At 37.2% G+C, this 18,709-nt stretch overlaps 1 protein-coding gene across 1 annotated transcript in view; it reads left to right on the top strand.

The window, feature by feature from the left end:
* The window catches only part of smad3a (SMAD family member 3a), a 52,853-nt gene that overhangs the window by 19,712 nt on the left and 14,432 nt on the right, over positions 1 to 18,709 (top strand). Inside the window, exons 2-8 of the mRNA XM_056461686.1 lie at positions 4,552 to 4,745; positions 7,297 to 7,431; positions 9,598 to 9,672; positions 9,907 to 9,957; positions 13,283 to 13,495; positions 13,617 to 13,754; positions 16,000 to 16,144. Of these exons, the coding sequence (XP_056317661.1) occupies positions 4,552 to 4,745; positions 7,297 to 7,431; positions 9,598 to 9,672; positions 9,907 to 9,957; positions 13,283 to 13,495; positions 13,617 to 13,754; positions 16,000 to 16,144 (951 nt within the window). The remainder of the gene's footprint in view (positions 1 to 4,551; positions 4,746 to 7,296; positions 7,432 to 9,597; positions 9,673 to 9,906; positions 9,958 to 13,282; positions 13,496 to 13,616; positions 13,755 to 15,999; positions 16,145 to 18,709) is intronic.

Raw genomic sequence — 18,709 nt, 5'->3', positions numbered from 1 at the left:
TGTGTGTGTGTGTAGACCAGGGGTCTCAAACTCGCAGCCCCCCGGGGGCCAAATGCAGTTCCGAGATGTTAGTTTGTGGCCCCCGCCTTAATTTGTAAGTTTAATGTCATTGCGGCTTGCGAGTTTGATATTTATGGCACTTTACAGTGTTGTGTGCGGAGCTGAACGAACCTACCAATCATGGTGGGGTATATGGCTCAAGGAGGTGGGACATCGGCTGGGCTTGGTGCAGGCAAAGAAACATTTCTTAGTGAAAGTTACAGTAGCGTTGTCATGGAGTGTTTTCTCCTGTGCCTGGCTGGCTGCCTCATTTCTATTATGCACATTCTTCCCAGAGCGCTTCATTCACAACACTTCAAAAAACGTTTTGTAAGTTATTGCCCAGCAGAACATTATATGAAGATAAATGTACATAAATCAGTGCTTAATTTGAGCAGGATCTTGCTGGATTCTGTTCCGGGAAATGTCAGATATTCGTGTTTTTATTTTAATTAATTCACCATTAATTTGTGCACGGTGAATACCTGCATGTGTGTGAGAGAGAGAGAATGTGCATGTGAAGGCTGATTGTGTGTGCTCGCACACATGACAGTATTCACTCTGCGCAAGTCAAAGCAAAAGTTGCATTTAGATATTGCTCCTGAACAATAGTTTCAGCCAATCATCTTTCTGACTCTTACAGTTGCTCTCATTGGTTGGTGGTTATTGTTTCATGCGCAATGAGAAGTGAAAATAAATAACGGCATAGTGGCCTACATAAATAATATATGTATTTTCAAAATAGCAAAAAGGCAGTCAAGGATATTTTCATTTCTTTAAAACCACCAGTAAATCTAATAATGAGCCTGATCAAACGAGATCTCGAGAAGCTGAAACTGCGTTCCTGGATCAGGATGGCATGTGACAGAAGAGACGCGAGTCAAGTCAGCCACAGAACATGGCGGAAGAGCTAACTGTGGGTTCTTCTTGAAGATTAGACAGAGTGAGTCATTTAATTACTATTTTTCACTTGGTAGGGAACTGAAATGGCACTTAGAGAGTTAATGTGAGGTCTCTCTCTCTGACAAAAGAAATCAAAGTGGTGTGTACGAGGCGGGATAAAAGAAAAGTAAGGAACTCAGTGCAGCCTAATGTCGTCTGCAGTCACATATCGACACCTGTCCATCGGCAATAAGAGTTCCCCGTAACCTGGACCAATTATGGGGTCGCACCGTTATTTATGGGCCACTTGCATAGTGCTACTTGCATTCTGTTTGCATTGCCTCACACAATAAACATTACATATATTTCTATATATGTAAAAGTAGTCAAAACAAATGACAAGAACACAGTGTTGCTTTATCCCTTGTAAAAACAGCAAAGTGGATAAAAGTAAATTAAAATGTAGTAATAATAATAATAATAATAATAATAATAATAATAATAATAATAATAATAATTATTATTATTATTATTATTATTATTATTATTGGTATTACTGATTGATTTATTTTCTTATAATTATTATTATTTTGTGCAAAAAAAAACTCCAGTCTTCTTAAATCTCTTTATTTTTAAGTTTTGTTTAACACAAAATAAGTTGAAAAAATAAACAAATTAGAAATTAATAATATAATTAATTTCTTGTGGAAAACCTGATGCGGCCCAGCCTCACTTAGACTCTGCCTCTAGAGACCCCTGGTGTAGACTATCCTGTTGCAAAAGGCCGCGAAAATCTTACACAACAGTAATAATTTGATTAAAGTGTTTATATGTCTTTACTCTTTAGTGCGACTAAAACGTCTTACTCCACGTCTTAATCCGATTTCTGTTTAGTTCGATTATGACTTTAGTCGGATTATAATAACCAAAAATCGCAAATTACATGGTAGATTCTTAATCAGCGTATTGTCTTAATGGCATTAAAATCGGATTATTAGTGTCCATATAAACGTACTCAATGTGGGGCAAAGAAAATGTATAGGATCAAAGTGTCAGTGCATTCAGTGTGAACACACTCAAAGTTTCAGAAATGTAAAAATTGTCCCCTAAAGTCATACATTTTTTTTTGACATGAGAAAATAATTGTGTGTCATAACACAATGTGATAGTCAACAAAATCTATTTTGCAACAGCACTGTGTCCAAGCGAGTCACATTTTGGTCATATGGAAGAAGTAGGATAGTTACGAAATGTTATTTCTACTGTGTTTCTAAACACAAGATAAAGTGTTTATCACGTCTATCATAACAAAAAAAAAAAGGGCTGACTTCTTTCAGAAGTGATTCATATATTGTAGAAAAGCTTTTACATGAGCTACTAGACAGATGTTGATTCAGACCTGTTATTAGTAAGTGAGTACAAAAATCTTCAAATCTTGAGTAAAAAATGGCCTGTTTAATTCTAAGAGTTGTAGAGGGGATGGTCGTGAAAACACTGCATCATAGCCTTTTTTGGCTAAAAAGCATTAAGCACATAATAGGAAGAAAAATGATGTGAAATGTATTATATGACCCCTTTCAGAGGGCTCCGGTAAGGAAAGCTCACACCTCTTTCCTCCTTTCTTTTCATATCTCTGCTTTTATGGAGTGTGTACAGGGGATGAATAGAGTGTCATGAATGGTATCCGTGGCCTGGATTCCGCAAAGGCTTGGAGAGAGCTCTGCTGTCCGTCCGAGTGCATAGCCCTCCACTCTCTCTCAGCACTCTCTGGCTGCTGTTGCATATTTCAAGCACACAATGTAGCAGTCATGTATAATAGAATGCTATGAGAGCTTTGGCCCATGCTGTACGCCCCCATTTTTCAGCACACCGCTACAGTGCATGCTTTGCGTCGGTGTATGTGATCTGATCTCGACCGCAAGTGTGCCGTTATAGGTGTCTGCTACATCGATAGGCATCATAAAAATGTTTCAGTCGCTCAAAAGCCTGTAAATGTAAAGATAAGCATCGTAGGCGTACAGAATGGGGTTAGTGTTAGAACGTGTTTTGATATGATGCAGTGCTTGATTGTGTCTGCAAAAGTACTCTTTGTCTGAGAGTGGACCATGAATAACTCACCTCAGACATGAAAAGTTGACTGTGTGGTTGCTTGATGCCTTCACCGCATTATTCGGAGATGATTACGCCTTTTTCCTTTTCCACATGGGGCCATCCAAAGAAAAGTCTGAGTTTATTTGCCTGCAGTTAAAAAGCGAAGCAGGTAAAAATATCATGTCTTATTTTTTTCAAGTTCATCTCTGCTCTTCCTTCCCTTTCTCTCGTCTCCATTAGCCTTAATGTGTCTTTGACAAGTGGGGCGTGAATGTGTGAACTGATGTAAGTGACTTTTTTGTTCACAGCTTTGCTATGTGTTGCAACCCTAAAGTGAATCGTTTGTATTTTTGTTTATTCTTTAATTTTTGTTGCATAATATTCATTTTTGTCTGTATTTTTCTCATTTTTTTTTGCACAAGCACACTCAAATGCACACCATCTCCATGGGGCGTCTGGCTTTTACATCATTATTTTTTTCCTCTTGCAATATGCCTGTGAAGTAAAAAGCTCTGCTATGAAAAATTAAAAGCATATTTAGCTGCTGGGAGAGCTACAGAGTCCTCGGGCCATGCTGCTGTCTAGGCTCAGCTCGGTGGGTGTAAAAAGGGTAGGAGGGGGTCTGACAGACATGCTTTAAAGAGCTTTTGGGATTTGCATTATTTGGGCTGCATTACATTTGTGTGTGAGGAGTGTACTGTTGCTTTATACAGTTGAAGTCAGAATTATTTGGCCCCCTTTGAATTTTTCTTTTTTAAATATTTCCCAAATGATGTTTGACAGAGCAAGGAAAGCCGTTTTAATTAAAAAAAAAAAAACATTTGAAGGGCAATATTATTAGCCCCTTTAAACTTTTTTTTTTTCAATAGTCTACAGAACAAACCATCGTTATACAATAACCTTCCTAATTACCCTAACCTGCCTAGTTAACCTAATTAACCTAGTTAAGCCTTTAAATGACACTTTAAGCTGTATAGAAGTGTCTTGAAAAATATCTAGTCAAATATTATTTACTGTCATCATGGCAAAGATAAAATAAATCAGTTATTAGAGATGAGTTATTAAAACTATTATGTTTAGAAATGTGTTGAAAAAATCTTCTCTCCTTTAAACAGAAATTGGGGAAAAAAATAAACAGGAGGGCTAATAATCTGTATATGGCTATTTAAAATGAAGATGTTGTTAAACTTGAGTACAGTTACTGTGAAACACGCTTTTTTTTCCGGACTTCCTCTTTCTTCACCTCATTCAAATCACGTGTGACGCGTAACCGAAAGCACCACATTAACAGGAAATTGGGCCACTTTTACTTCATCTGTGGTCTCGCATAATACCTCGGCGTTATCCCTGCAGGCCTTAGAGGGCTGAGTGTTATTATTGTGGTAATTTAGAATTTTACACAATGTTGCTTGCTTAAGCCATAATAAGATTTCTGCGATTTTTCTGCTTTTGATTATAAAGAATGAGCTGCTGGGACTGTTTCTGCTACAGCGATCATCATCATTATTAATGTCTGTTCTTTTTCTCATTTTCTTTCAGATCTCTAGACGGTCGATTGCAAGTATCTCATAGGAAAGGTCTCCCTCACGTCATCTACTGTCGTCTGTGGCGCTGGCCAGATCTGCAGTCTCATCATGAGCTCAGAGCCATTGAACTCTGTGAGTTTGCCTTTCACATGAAGAAGGACGAGGTCTGTGTCAATCCCTACCACTATCAGCGGGTCGAGACACCAGGTAAATCACACTAATAATCAGGCAAGCATCAGCTAGAAGTGAAATTAGTATCACAGATGAAAAAGCTGAACTGTCAGTAGGGCCCTATGGTCTCGGTAATGATGAAAGCATGGTCAGAATTGTGAGAACCAGTCTTATAAATCAAATTAAATACGACTGCCACCTGACTATATGAATACACGAACTTAATTTGTTGATCTGCGAGTCATAACACTCCATATGTACACACAGACATTCAAGCATCTTAACAATAATCTGTCAAAATTGCTTGTAAAGTTTGATTTAGATTCAGATGTATAGGCCTTTTGCTGTTGTACTGTACAGTAGACAGTACTTAAAGTAATAAAAATACATTTACATGTACATTAAATTCACATTTACATACATCAATAAATTACATTTATATTGTACAGGGTTTCCGTGGGGTCTTAAAAAGTCTAAATTTTAAAAATCGAAATTTTAGGCCTTAAAAAGTCTTAAATTCGCTCTTTTAGGTCTTAAATATTTTTGCACAGGTCTTATTTTTCTGATGTTTGTGTAACACTACATCTAATGCTCATTTAAATTATTTTTGGTTGTTGTTGCTTGGTTTTTCGTGGTGTTGTAGTTCTTTATTTCACTAGTCTAATTGTAATTTGCGGTATTACAACTACAAATGAGACCAACGTGCAATAGCACGAATGTGACGTCATCGCTGTGTTTGCGTACTCGGAGGTTTGCTTTGGGTGCGCGCGACATGATTTCGGCTGGCTGAGGTCACGAAATGTTTTGAGACTAGAGCAAACAATTCACGTGGCGCCACGTTTGATTGAGTTGAAACACTTTGAAGAGATTTTGTCTAAAACAGGTATGACTGTACAGACACCTTAATGATCCGTCCATGCGTGATAATATGAAGAACCAGATGACCAATAAATCTTTGCTAGAAACGTGGAATAGGAGGAACGTTTTTGTAAAAGTTTGGAAAAACCGGAGAGATAAGTTTGTTAAAACAAAACAAAAAAAAAAAGAGGCCATGCAAAAGTGGAGACCCAGGTGGCTTAAATATTACAGAATATGTTTTCCACCATTCACAGGTTTTACACTGATGTGTATATTACAATTTTGAATTGAAAACAATTTACAAGTTACAAACTAAAATGAAGGTACAAATGATGTCTTTCATAACTGGAAAGGAATATTTGAACCTATCAGTTTACAGTATATTGATGCCCAATTTTTAGGCTTTATTGGTGATGATGATCAGGAATGTTGGACCATTATTGCCTTTTTAGCTTACAAGTAGAGGACAGAAACTAGCCAGAGAGTAATGTGTGAATTGTTGAGTGGGCAAAAAAAGAAAGTCAGTATTTTTAGTGAGTGTATTTTTTTGCTTTTATTCTTGCCATAATAAAAAATACAACTGTATTGTAACCCATGTTCTGTTATTATTGATATTTAACTGTAATAGGTAGAACTGTCTGAGATATGAACAAAAGTGAGTGATGCATCAAAGTTTGATTTAAAAAATCTTAAATGGTTATAAAAACTTTATAATCGTTATAATAAATTATAAAAAATACTAAAAAAATTTTTTTTTGAATGATATTAATGATATGACCTAGTTCTGGAAACTTTCTACTTCACTGTTTATTCATCTGATTCTTCTGTCTGTTTCTTTTGACCACCCCCTGTCATTTAAAAGAATATCTCAATGCAAACGCGTCAAGTATAGGCTAAAAGCCTTGTCCATTTCGGTGCGCGATCAGCCTTAAGATGTTTATTTGTTTGTTTTTCCTGTAGTTCAATGGTGCATCTAACCTGTCTTTAGTACTGTTCAATTTGAATACATTTATTTTACCACTAATTTAGTGATTTAGCATTTTCTCTTTATGTGTATGCGTGTTTTTGATATCGTGATATAGGTCTTAAATTTAATACTTAATGGTCTTAAAAAGGTCTTTAAAAGTCTTAAATTTGACATTATGATATCTGCAGAAACCCTGATTGTAACAGGAATAAAACAGATGAATAAACTTAAAAAAAAAACATTATTTAAATGGAAAAATCCAATTATTGAGAAAAATTAAAAGGACTTTCTAAGACCCTTCATTAGAGGTTACTTTAACAGTCTGTGAATGCTAACTTAGTAATTAGAAAAATGCTAACTTAGTATTTTGTTAATGATGTGACTCGATCTGACTGCCAGATTGCACAATACAATATACAAACTAGTTTAATGATGGAGCACTGAGGGGTTTTGTTTATGTTGTTAATATATTTCTGCTTTAAAAAAGGGCAAAATTCATGTTACTGTAGAGTTTCATGCGGTTTTTAGTTGCATTATCTTTTGAGGCTGGATATCTTTAACCTGTGGTATCAATTTAATATTGGTGCTGAGGTGTTATTTTAGTATTGAGCCACATCTATCATTTGGCATTAATAGTAGTAAGCAAAGTGTACAGAACACGCAGTGTGCAAATTGTGGGACGTATTTTTTGTTTGGTTATTCATGCATGTTTTTTTTCTTTTTTTTTTTAAATTCTCATTCACTTTCTTTCCCTCTCTGTAGTTCTTCCTCCAGTGCTGGTGCCTCGACACACTGAAATCCCCAGTGAGTTTCCTCCTCTGGATGACTACAGTCACTCCATCCCAGAAAACACCATATTCCCCGCCGGCATCGAACCCCAGAGCAACTACATACCAGGTAGATGAGAAATACACTGGTACAGCATTACTGGAGAAGAATGGGGGAGTTGAGTTTCATAGTTTTACAAAAACAGGTCAGCCTTAAAGGCAAGCGAAAAGTCAAACGGAAAGGTGTAAAGTGGCATCGAAATTATTAAATCATCTTTTGTTACTGTTTTATTACTTAATTTTTATTGATTTTTTTTTTGGAACACACAGCCTGTCAGAACAAAACGGAAAAAATATATATACTTGCATATACATACTCACCAGCCACTTTATTAGGTTCACCTGTGGGGACTGTGGAGGCCATTTGAGTACAGTGAACTCATCATGTGCAAGAAACCAGTCTGAGATGATTCACGCTTTATGACATGGCGCGTTATCCTGCTGGCAGTAGCCATCAAAAAATGGTCATAAAGGGATAAACCTGGTCAGCAACAATACTCTGGTAGGCTGTGGCGTTGACACGATGCTCAAATGGTACTAATGGACCCAAAGTGTGCCATGAAAATCTCCACCACTCCATTACACCACCATCACCAGCCTAAACCATTGATACAAGGGAGGATGGATCTGTGCGTTCATGTTGTTGATGCCAAATTCTGACCTTACCATCCAAATGTTGCATCAGAAATCGAGACTCCATCAGACCAGGCAACGTGTGTCCAATCTTCTATTGTCCAATTTTGGTGAGCCTGTGCGAATTGTAGACTCAGTTTCCTGTTCTTAGCTGAGAGGAGTGGCACCTGGTGTGGTCTTCTGCTGCTGTAGCCCATCCGCCTCAAGGTTTGACGTGCTGTGCGTTCAGAGATGCTCTTCTGCATACCTCGGTTGGAGCGAGTGGTTTTTTGAGTTACAGTCGCCTTTCTACCAGCTGGGACCAGTCTGGCCATTCTCCTCTGACCTATAGCATCAACAAGATATTTGCGCCCACAAATCTACCGCTTACTGGATATGTTTTGTCTTTTGGACCATTCTCTGTAAACCCTAGAGATGGTTGTGTGAAAAAGTAGCTCAGCAGTTTTAGAAATACTCAGACCAGCCTGTCTGGCACCAACAACCATGCCACGTTCAAAGTCACTTAAATCACCTTTCCTCCCCATTCTGATGCTCGGTTTGAGCTGCAGCAGATCGTCTTGACCATGTCTACATGCCTAAATACATTGAGTTGCTGTCAAGTGATTGGCTGAATAGAAATTTGCATTAATGAGCAGTTGGATAGGTGTACCTAATAAAATGGCCAGTGAGTATATTTGTCTTCAGTTTCTTTTCAAGCAAGATATTTGTTAGTTAGTTTTAAGTTGTTTTGATCTTGTATTTATTTATATATTAGAAATTAGCCATTTTCAGCATTTAACATTTTCTTTTTCAAATAAATATTTTCAACACTTTCTATTAATCAAAGAATCCTGAAAAAAATCTTTGTGGTTTCCAAAAATATTAAGCCGCACAGCAATTTCCATCATTGATACTAAGACATGTTTCCTAAGCACCATTTCTGAAAAATCATGTGACTCTAAAGTGTGAAATAGCGGCACACATCCATGTCATTAAACATGCACGCGTGAAGGCTCAGCTGTACACACACAGAAAATCAAACTCTATCATAGGCATAAACAAACAGCCATTGTTACACATATTAATCCCATCTACTGTACAGGCCTGATCTCTTTGGCCAGTTGACTTCGTGTAAGGGGGACTATGGCTTTGTTGCTTATTGGATTTATAGGACTAATGAAGAAACATTTAACCATTGTTGCATTGGGCCGACACAAAACAATTACACCCAAGTGATTTAAAGACTGCTTTTGGCTACATATGGGGAAGATTATCCCACAGAGTCTGTATGGAGTGGCTTTGACTGGGATTAGTTTCATCTGAACGGTATTTGCTTTAGAGAGGCTGCAGTCTGTTACTGTAAAAGGGCAGTGTGTGTGTGTTGTTTCATATCCTGCCGCTGAAACTGAGCTGACCCCAGCTTTCTAAATCAGGTGTTTTAATCTGAGGGTGAAAAATAAAACCCTTGTGCGATGTTGTCTCTGCTGCACCTGCTAGTTTTTTTTTGCCGGATGTGTTTGTGGTCTTTCTAATCCTTCATCCATCAGCTGGGTCACTGTGTAATGGGTGTGTACGCTTTGTGGGCTCACAGACTGACTTGTGTTTTTGTGTGTGTGTGTTACAGAGACGCCACCTCCAGGCTACATCAGTGAGGATGGAGAAACCAGTGATCATCAGATGAACCGGAGCATGGACACAGGTGACAGATTGCTTTCTTTGGTTGATAAATTGAATTTTCGTGAGAAGTTGTTCAGTGTTTGTTTGGTGGCATTTCAGTTGCATCGCTTTTCCACATTCTATTACTTTGAATGGAATGGAAGTTGAATATTTGTATGTGCACTCTGAAATTATTTAAAATGCTATTAAAAAGGAATTAATTAAAATGTTTTTTTGTCCTGGATTATTTAGTCAATATGTTGTTTTCTTTTTTTAGGGTCTCCAAACCTGTCACCGAACCCTGTGTCTCCAGCCCACAACAATTTAGGTAACACTCATTGCTTGTGTGTGTACACTACCTGACAAAAGTCTTGTCATCGATCCCAGTTGTAAGAGCAACATATAATAACTTGACTTCTAGTTGATCAGTTGGAAAAGTGATTTTGCAGATGAATCATCTGTTGAACTGCATCTCAATCATCACAAATACTGCAGAAGACCTACTTGAACCCGCATGGACCCAAGATTCCCATAGAAATCAGTCAAGTTTGGTGAAGGAAAAATCATGGTTTGGGGTTACATCTCTGTAGAGTGAATGGCAACATCAACAGCCTGAGGTATCAATACATTTGTGCTGCTCATTACATTACAAACCACAGGAGAGGGCAAATTCTTCAGCAGGATAGCACTCTTTCTCATACTTCAGCCTCCACATCAAAGTTCCTGAAAGCAAGGTTGGTCAAGGTGCTTCAGGATTGACCAGCCCAGTCAACAGACATGAACATTATTGAGCATGTCATGTTATTTTCCTTACTGTACATTATTTCTGTTAAGTGAAAAGACTTTTGTCTAAGCAAAGTCTGACCTTACTGTCTTAAATAATTAAAAATCAAGGGAAGGCATAATCATATTTTATTTAGGTAAAATAAGCGTAATCTAGAGGCCTTTGCCTTTCATGTAAGACACTTCTGGGCAACGCAGTGGCGCAGTAGGGAGTGCTGTCGCCTCACAGCAAGAAGGTTGCTGGTTCGAGCCTCGGCTGGGTCAGTTGGCGTTTCTGTGTGGAGTTTGCATGTTCTCCCTGCATTCGCATGGGTTTACTCCGGGTGCTCCGGATTCCCCCACAGTCCAAAGACATGCGGTATAGCTAAATTGTCCGTAATGTATGAGTGTGAATGAGTGTGTGTGGATGATTCCCAGAGATAGGTTTTGGCTGGAAGGGCATCCGCTGCGTAAAACAAATGCTGGATAAGTTAGCGGTTCATTCCGCTGTGGCGACCCCAGATTAATTAAGGGACTAAGCCGACGAAAAAATGAATAAATGAATGAATAAGCCACGTCTGATAGCAAATAATCAACTAGAAGTCAAGTTAATATTTGTTGTTCTTAAAACTTGGATAGACAACAAGACTTTTGTCAGGTAGTGTATATGTTTGGATTTTTTTCTTTAAGTGTTTTCTTATAACAAATTATTCCCCAGAATTTCAGAGAGCTTTTCTGTTGTTCACCATTTTTACTAAATGCTTTCAATAAACTAGTTATATTTTGGTTGTTTGAAGCTACAGTTAGATTTACACAAATGTCATACCAGAGTCACCACTGCGGTTGTTTGTAATATTAGCTGGAGGATAATGGTGCGGTCAATCTTAAAAAGATCGCATAAAGCCAGCATTTCTAAAAGGCTATGTATTGATGGTAGATTTTATTTTTTGTAAATGAATGAAAAATATATTCGTAGCAATTGCAATTAAAATTATGTACTATGTTAGTTACATCTACAAAACACTATTTATTGCATTGTATGATTACGAATTGACTATATTATGACAGCACCTTCATGAATTTACAAAAAAGCAAAAAAATGAGCTGATGCACATTTAATCAGCATTTTACAGAACCGACTAAACTCATAGAATGAAACTTCCCAGTGCAACTTAAATACACCAAACTTTTGATTGTCAGGAAGCAACAAAATACTGTATATTTAGTCCTAAATGTTGTTGTCAAAAATAGCAGATGTTCACTACATGATTATCATGGAAAGAATTTAATATTAAGATTTCCGCACAATAGTGGAATTATTAAATATTTCTAAACAGTTAAAAAGGCTTAACAGTTAAATCGTTAACTTTTATTTTGTCTGCTTAATGAATCACACTCATAATAAAAGTGCAATAAGAGTTAGAGAGTTTGTAACATTGTAACCCAAAACAGCTGCTGACTGAGCTATCTAAGGGTGCTTTCACACCTATAGATCGATTGTTTTGTTCTGAAACGGATTAAAATTGTTACAATGTTGGTTTTTGTTTTTGATGTGGTTCGCTTTCACGCGGCAACATTTCTGAATGGACCAAAATTAAAACAAGTCACATGTGAGTAAACTCTCCTCACATTGGTCAGTTTGGTTTATTTTTAGGGATTCCACTCAGCTGTAATTATTTTAATTTATAATGATGAGAAATGAGAAACATAATAAGCGAAAAGGAAGTTGCACTTTTATTTTTAATGGTGACACCCACAGACATAGGCACCAAATATAAATGAGAGGCAAGAATTTCTCATGCATGGTCTCATTGTCAAGTGTTGTGAAATATATATATTGATTCTATATCAGAAGTCGATATTTATTTATATATATATAAATAAATAAATAAATAAATAAATAAATAAATAAAAACCGACGTCTAGATGTGAAAGCACCCTAACACTCTCTTTATGTAAAATACACTACTGACTGTGTAGTGTTGCTTCAGTCTACAGAGTTGAAACTCGAAAATATGCTATCTGAGTTAGCAATTTGAATTCAATAGTACAAGTCTGTCTGCTGTAAATTGATAGAATACAAAAATGGTAGATAGTCTGCATAGCTTTCCTATGCAAAGACCTTGCAGTTTTTTGTTTGTGTAAAGACAAACAAACATATAGCACAGGTGCTGTGGACTGACTCGTGAACTAAAGACTCAAATGGGGTGTTATTCATTGAATCTGAAAAAAACAAACATCAACCTTGAACTAATAATGGTCTGAATCAGTCTGGTTCACTCATTCAACTCATTGCTTACCTTGTCTAGTTATAAATGAACCTAGAATGTTCTGTATTAAGTGTTTAAAGGCTTATGAGACCTAGATCAGTAAAATACTGACTGCGCATATTTAGAATAGTTCAACAAACTATTTGTTGAAATATGCTTTCAATCTTTCAGAAGAAATGGATTGTTAAATGTCCCCTAAACAACTTTGATGAAACCACCCACACCAAACATCCTGTTCATCTTAGCAAGGGAGGGCCCACAATTCCTTTTGTACCAGTTTGGACTTCTGCAGATCCCACATGTGATTTCTCTTCTCCACAGTGGTGTGTGTGTGTGTGTCACAGAGAATGGCCATTGCCATAAGCCTGTAATTTTCTAAGATTTTACATCTAAGGGATGGCATTTCCCGATTCAGCCTTTATTTCTGGGAAGTAACATTTGCTCTTGACATCACAGTGTCGTCAGTTTCCAGCCCCCATGTCTCTTCAGGGATCCCAGCCCATTTGTTTGTTTTTCTTCTTCCATCTGTGTTTCTTTCTATTTTTCCCACTACCTCTATCTATGTCTGTCTGAGTCTCTCTAATTCTCTTTTTACATTGCTCTTTTTTTTCTCTCTTTCAGATCTACAGCCAGTGACATACTGTGAACCAGCGTTTTGGTGCTCCATTTCCTACTACGAATTGAACCAGCGAGTAGGAGAAACTTTCCATGCCTCACAGCCCTCTTTAACAGTAGATGGCTTCACAGACCCGTCCAACTCAGAGCGTTTCTGTCTCGGCCTACTGTCCAATGTGAACCGAAACGCTGCTGTGGAGCTCACACGCAGACACATTGGTACACACACATTTATCTCAAATACCTATATATAAAACAAACTGATTTAACACAAAATGGCTTTTACTTATAATAACGTATTGTATTTCCTTACTTATGTGGCAATCTTGTGTTTTTGCAGGCCGGGGTGTGCGTTTGTATTACATAGGAGGTGAAGTGTTTGCAGAGTGTCTAAGTGACAGCGCCATTTTTGTTCAGAGTCCCAACTGCAATCAGCGTTACGGCTGGCACCCCGCCACTGTTTGCAAGATCCCACCTGGTAAGATAAAACTAAAGACTGGCATTGAACAGCTCTCAAGATAAAACAAGGGACCCTCAGTGAATAGCTATCATCTCAGAGAGTCTACTAAGTTCATAATTAGTTAAATTGAAAAAGGGAACCGATTCATTTATGATGGTTCCTTGACTTTGGTCAGGTTTTCAACCTGAAAGTGAAAAAATAAAAAAAAATAACAAATGTGAATAAGGTCAATTTCCATCAAGCTGTTAGAGCGGCCAACATGGTAACCAACAGTAAACAAGGCAAGCATAATGCCATGTGAGTGTAATGTTCGTTACGTCAGATCAAGTGAGCATAAAAACATTTTGCCACGTTTTAACATTTGCATCATTTGTTACTCATGTGATACTTCAGAATGTGCAATAACAAAATAGTGATAGAAAGCCAGCTATTATGCCAAACAGTGTTGGTATAATTAGTTAGAAAGTAAAATATTAGTAAGGCATTACTTTTAATTTTCAGGTAATTTAATTAGTTACTTATATGGGTGTGACAAGATGCTTACTTGACAAGACACAAGATTGGGTTCACGAGAGCAGGACGGGACAATTTTTATACTAATTTTTTGGAATCCTCAATGATGAAATATATCAATGGAAAATAGTCTTTTATTCAACTGAAAAAAAATCACAAAATGCAAAACTATTTAGTTTTTTTTTTTTTTTTTTTTTAATAAACTTGTAATGAAAATTAATGAATGTAATTTTACTTCTATTTTAATGCTATAAAAGAAATGTAAACATTGCAAAACATTTTGCTATAAACTCTACTGACTAGACAAATCCTGAGCTATTGAATGCAACTATTGGACTGAAAGGAGGAAGCTGTTTTAATGGAATTTGATGCCGCATGCCAAATGGAAAGAAAACTTTGTTTTTTTCCAAATGGCATAAATGACAATGATTACGGGTGTGTTGAATGTCCAGGAGTTCACTGTGTGCAAAGCACTTAATTTGCGGTTGAAATCCAATCCTGCCTCCAATCTTCAGTGCTAAATTCAACCTTACGCTCCACTATCACATCACAACTCACGAGACAACTTTTCACCTCAACGAGAAATCTCATCGCGATTTAATCTTGTGAGATCCCATCACACCCCTAGTAACTTACAATATACTTGCCTTAAATAGTGAACATAAATTCAGCTGTTCTGTATAAATCAATTCAGACAAGCAAAGTAATTGTGCTTTTTCTTATACAAATATAGTTTGCAGAGGAATTAAGTTTTCAACTAAAGAAGGTTACATTTATTAAGACAGTTGCACATAATAACAAATTGAGTGAGATATGAGTTCATGAAAATTTTAGGTATGAATGAAGAGAAGTGTAGAGTAACTGTGTGCTTTGGCATAATATCCTGTTTTTTCAATTAAAGAATGTTCGATTTATGGTTGTCACAATACTGGAATTCAGTACCAATTAGTTCTGAAATTCGTAAAAACGTCCATTTCAAGCTAACATTTTAGTGCGGTTGAGCGCATTTTTAAACGCCGCTGATTTGCCATCGTTTTCGCATGCTCAACAGAAATGACTGTGATTGCCCGTGAAGGTCATCAGTTCACCGAACTGCATTTCAAAGTCACGTCCATTAGCTGGTACTGTATGTCTATAAGCTGACATACGAGCGGTCCACTGATGAATCACAGCTTTAAAACGCTCCAGTGTTCCTGTATCTGTAGTAAACTTCATGAACAGTGGTAAGTTTGGTGAACTGATGACCTTCACGGCCAATCACAGTCATTTTTGTTGAGCATGGAAACACAATGACAAATCAGCGCTGTTTAAGAACGTGCTCAGTAGCGTTTAAATGTTAGCGGGAAATGGACGTTTTTAAAATTTCAGTATCGATTAGTACCAAATTCCATGTATCGTGACAACACTAGTTCGATTTGTCCAAAAATTTAATAAGAATAAAATTAAATTAAACATTTTTTTAGTTTTTGTTGTTGTTTTTAAAATGTTTAACATTTTAAGTGTTTTATTTTTTTAAAAAGCTCCTTTTTGGCTCATATTAAAAGTTTAATTTCAATTGTCTATCTATGCGTTTAGACTTGTGTGAATTTATGTAGCACAGAGTCAAGTAATTAAATTACTTATTTAATCACTTAAGTGATTAAAGTAATTGAAATATAATTTTACTGATGTGTTTAACTAATTACTTTTTTGAAGTTTTAGTTTAGTTTGTTTGTTATTGATATATGAACTTTGTTTTGTGTCCCTCCAGGCTGTAATCTGAAGATCTTTAATAATCAGGAGTTTGCAGCCCTGTTGGCCCAGTCTGTGAATCAGGGCTTTGAGGCCGTATACCAGCTCACACGCATGTGCACCATTCGCATGAGCTTTGTCAAGGGCTGGGGAGCCGAGTACAGGTATGATTTCTGAAATCACTTCCTTCTTATCTATCATCTTGCCTACCACTCCTGGAATTTGGCCTTGATTTGACTCGCTCAAAGACTTTTACCTTACTTGTGAAGTGGTGTTACCCAAAACCACAGAAGCCACTCTTGCTTCCTGTTAAATTCTTTGATTTCTGATTTGTCGTAATCAGTTTTTTTTGTAGAAACCAGCTGCTGAATAATAAATGAAATAATGATCTCAGTGATTGTTTTTACATTTAGATTGCTTTAATTTGACTTTAACTTTTGACGACAGAAATGACAGCAAACAATAATAAATGACTGACTTGCTATACAGTATATATACAGAGTATTAGACAAATGTTCTAGTGTTTTGTTTTTTGATATAGGGTTTTGACATTTTAATGCAAAAATCTTACTGTTGTTCTGTAACTCTGTGTTTTAGATCTAGCATTAAATACGTATTTACCAATGAGAAGTGAGTAGTGAGTACTGGTAAAAATATAATTATTGTTAATGAAAAAAAATCTTCATTAAAGTGTGTTATCAAAAAGACTTGTGTTTAAGTGAGCACCTTCAAAGATAATCTAAATGTGAAATATGTTAATCCTACTCATTTGAAAAGAGTTTTAAACTCAGTGTTGAAGGTAATGAGTTAATTAAATACCTCATTACTTCAACTTAAATAGAGTAAGTTCACAGTACTCATATAGATTAGTTTTTCAATTTAAATGGTTTGTTGCAATCGGTTTCCTCAAATCGTCTGAGTTACCTTAACTTTTTGGGTTTTACAGTGTAGTGGTCAATATTTCAGTACCACGTTGGTATTTTAGTACCAATATTGGCAGTCTTTGAGTTGTTGCTGTTTTTTTTTTTTTTTTTTCGGAAATGAAATGATACGTGCTCATTAAAATTATTTAAGGATTTGATTTTTTTTCTGGTAGTTTTACACTCCAACCTGTATCAACTCTGATAGCATTAAGTTAATTCAGAAATGATTAACTGAAAATAGTCATCAGCTTATTGGTATGAGCTAGAATATTTTGCACCCCCATAATCCAGCATAAACTGATTTTGATGAAGTAATGGCTCTATCCGCAGATGACATCAATACTGATGACAGAAGCTGATAATAAAGGAAGCACAAGCAATGTTAGAACAATAGGAGGGAATGTCTGAGTTTTTTTTTAGTATGTAAAGTCCGGCAGGGTCATGGCAGGGTCAGACCGGCTGTGGTAACTATTCCTCCCACTTTGTCCTGCTCTGGTGAAGAGAAGCTCTGACGTAGCAAGACAATCTGGTGTCCACCAGCTTAGCATGTCCGTCATATAAACTGTTAGGTCTGCCCTAGCAAATCATTCCATACCAAACCAACTCACACATGGTGTGCTTGAAAACATCTCAGAGTTTTTTAGGCTCCTTCTCTCCCACTCATGTTTTTGTGAGTAACTTCATTGTTTGAGCCCATGAAACCAAGACCCTAATCAGAAGCAGTTGTGGGTTCTGACCAGGGACATCTGTAGAGAAAGTTTGAAGATTGAGTGGGAAAAGAGTAAAACTGCTGTGAGAGAGAGTGAGACTGTGCTTTCCAGACAGCCTGGTGTGTGGAGACCCAATATGAGCTGTGTCAGGTTTCAGCAGACACCCACCCTCTCTCTCTCTTTCTCTCTCTCTCTCTCTCTCTCTCTCTCTCTCTCTCTCTCTCTCTCTCTCTCTCTCTCTCTCTCTCTCTCTCTCTCTCTCTCTCTCACTCTCTTTTTCTCTCTCAACTAAATTTAATTAATAAAGCATATTTTGTTAAGTCTTGCCAATGCATCACATAAACAATGAATAAAATCTTCAAGTGATTTTATATATATATATATATATATATATATATATATATATATATATATATATATATATATATATATATATATATATATATATGTTGTGGCGAGTTAGAGGGAAAACACTCACACAGAGGGTTGTAGTACAGACTTTTCCCCGGAGGGTGATTTATTTACAAGTATAATGTGCAGTGGATAGGGGTGTAAAGGTGCTCTTCTGGCCAGGAAGCGTGCAGGTGCTCCGGGGATAGAGAGTGGGGCCGTGATGGGTTGGTCGGTGGTTCAGCAAGTTAGCTGCTTGAGTCCGCTGGGAGAGAGAGAGAGACACAGAGGTTAGCTCGGGAGTCATTGGTAGAATGAAGCTCACCCTTGGTTGTCCCGGCGCTGCTTATATCGGTGTCCCTTAATGACTCCCAGCTGTGGTTGATCCACTGTGACGAGAAGGCAGCTGGGGTGAATTTGGGACCATGGCGACATTGAATTAGTATACTCGCCACATTCCCCCCCCCTTAGTGTCGTCCTGGTCCGAGATTTCCTATGAAAATATGAACACATTAAGAGAGGAGGGGGTGAATGTTTTGACAGACCTGCCCATCCTGACCATAATCGTGACAGTCCATCCGCGTTTCCGTGGGAGGCCCCGGCTCGATGCTGAACGTTGAAGTGGTAATCCTGGAGCGATAAAAACCATCTGGTTACCCGAGCATTATTATTCTTTGCCGTAGCCATCCATTGGAGGGGTGCATGA

This window comes from Danio aesculapii, chromosome 7, assembly GCF_903798145.1.
Source record: "Danio aesculapii chromosome 7, fDanAes4.1, whole genome shotgun sequence".
Taxonomy (NCBI): domain Eukaryota; kingdom Metazoa; phylum Chordata; class Actinopteri; order Cypriniformes; family Danionidae; genus Danio; species Danio aesculapii.
Note: the sequence above shows the minus strand (reverse complement) of the source record. Positions and strands in the feature narration are given on the sequence as shown.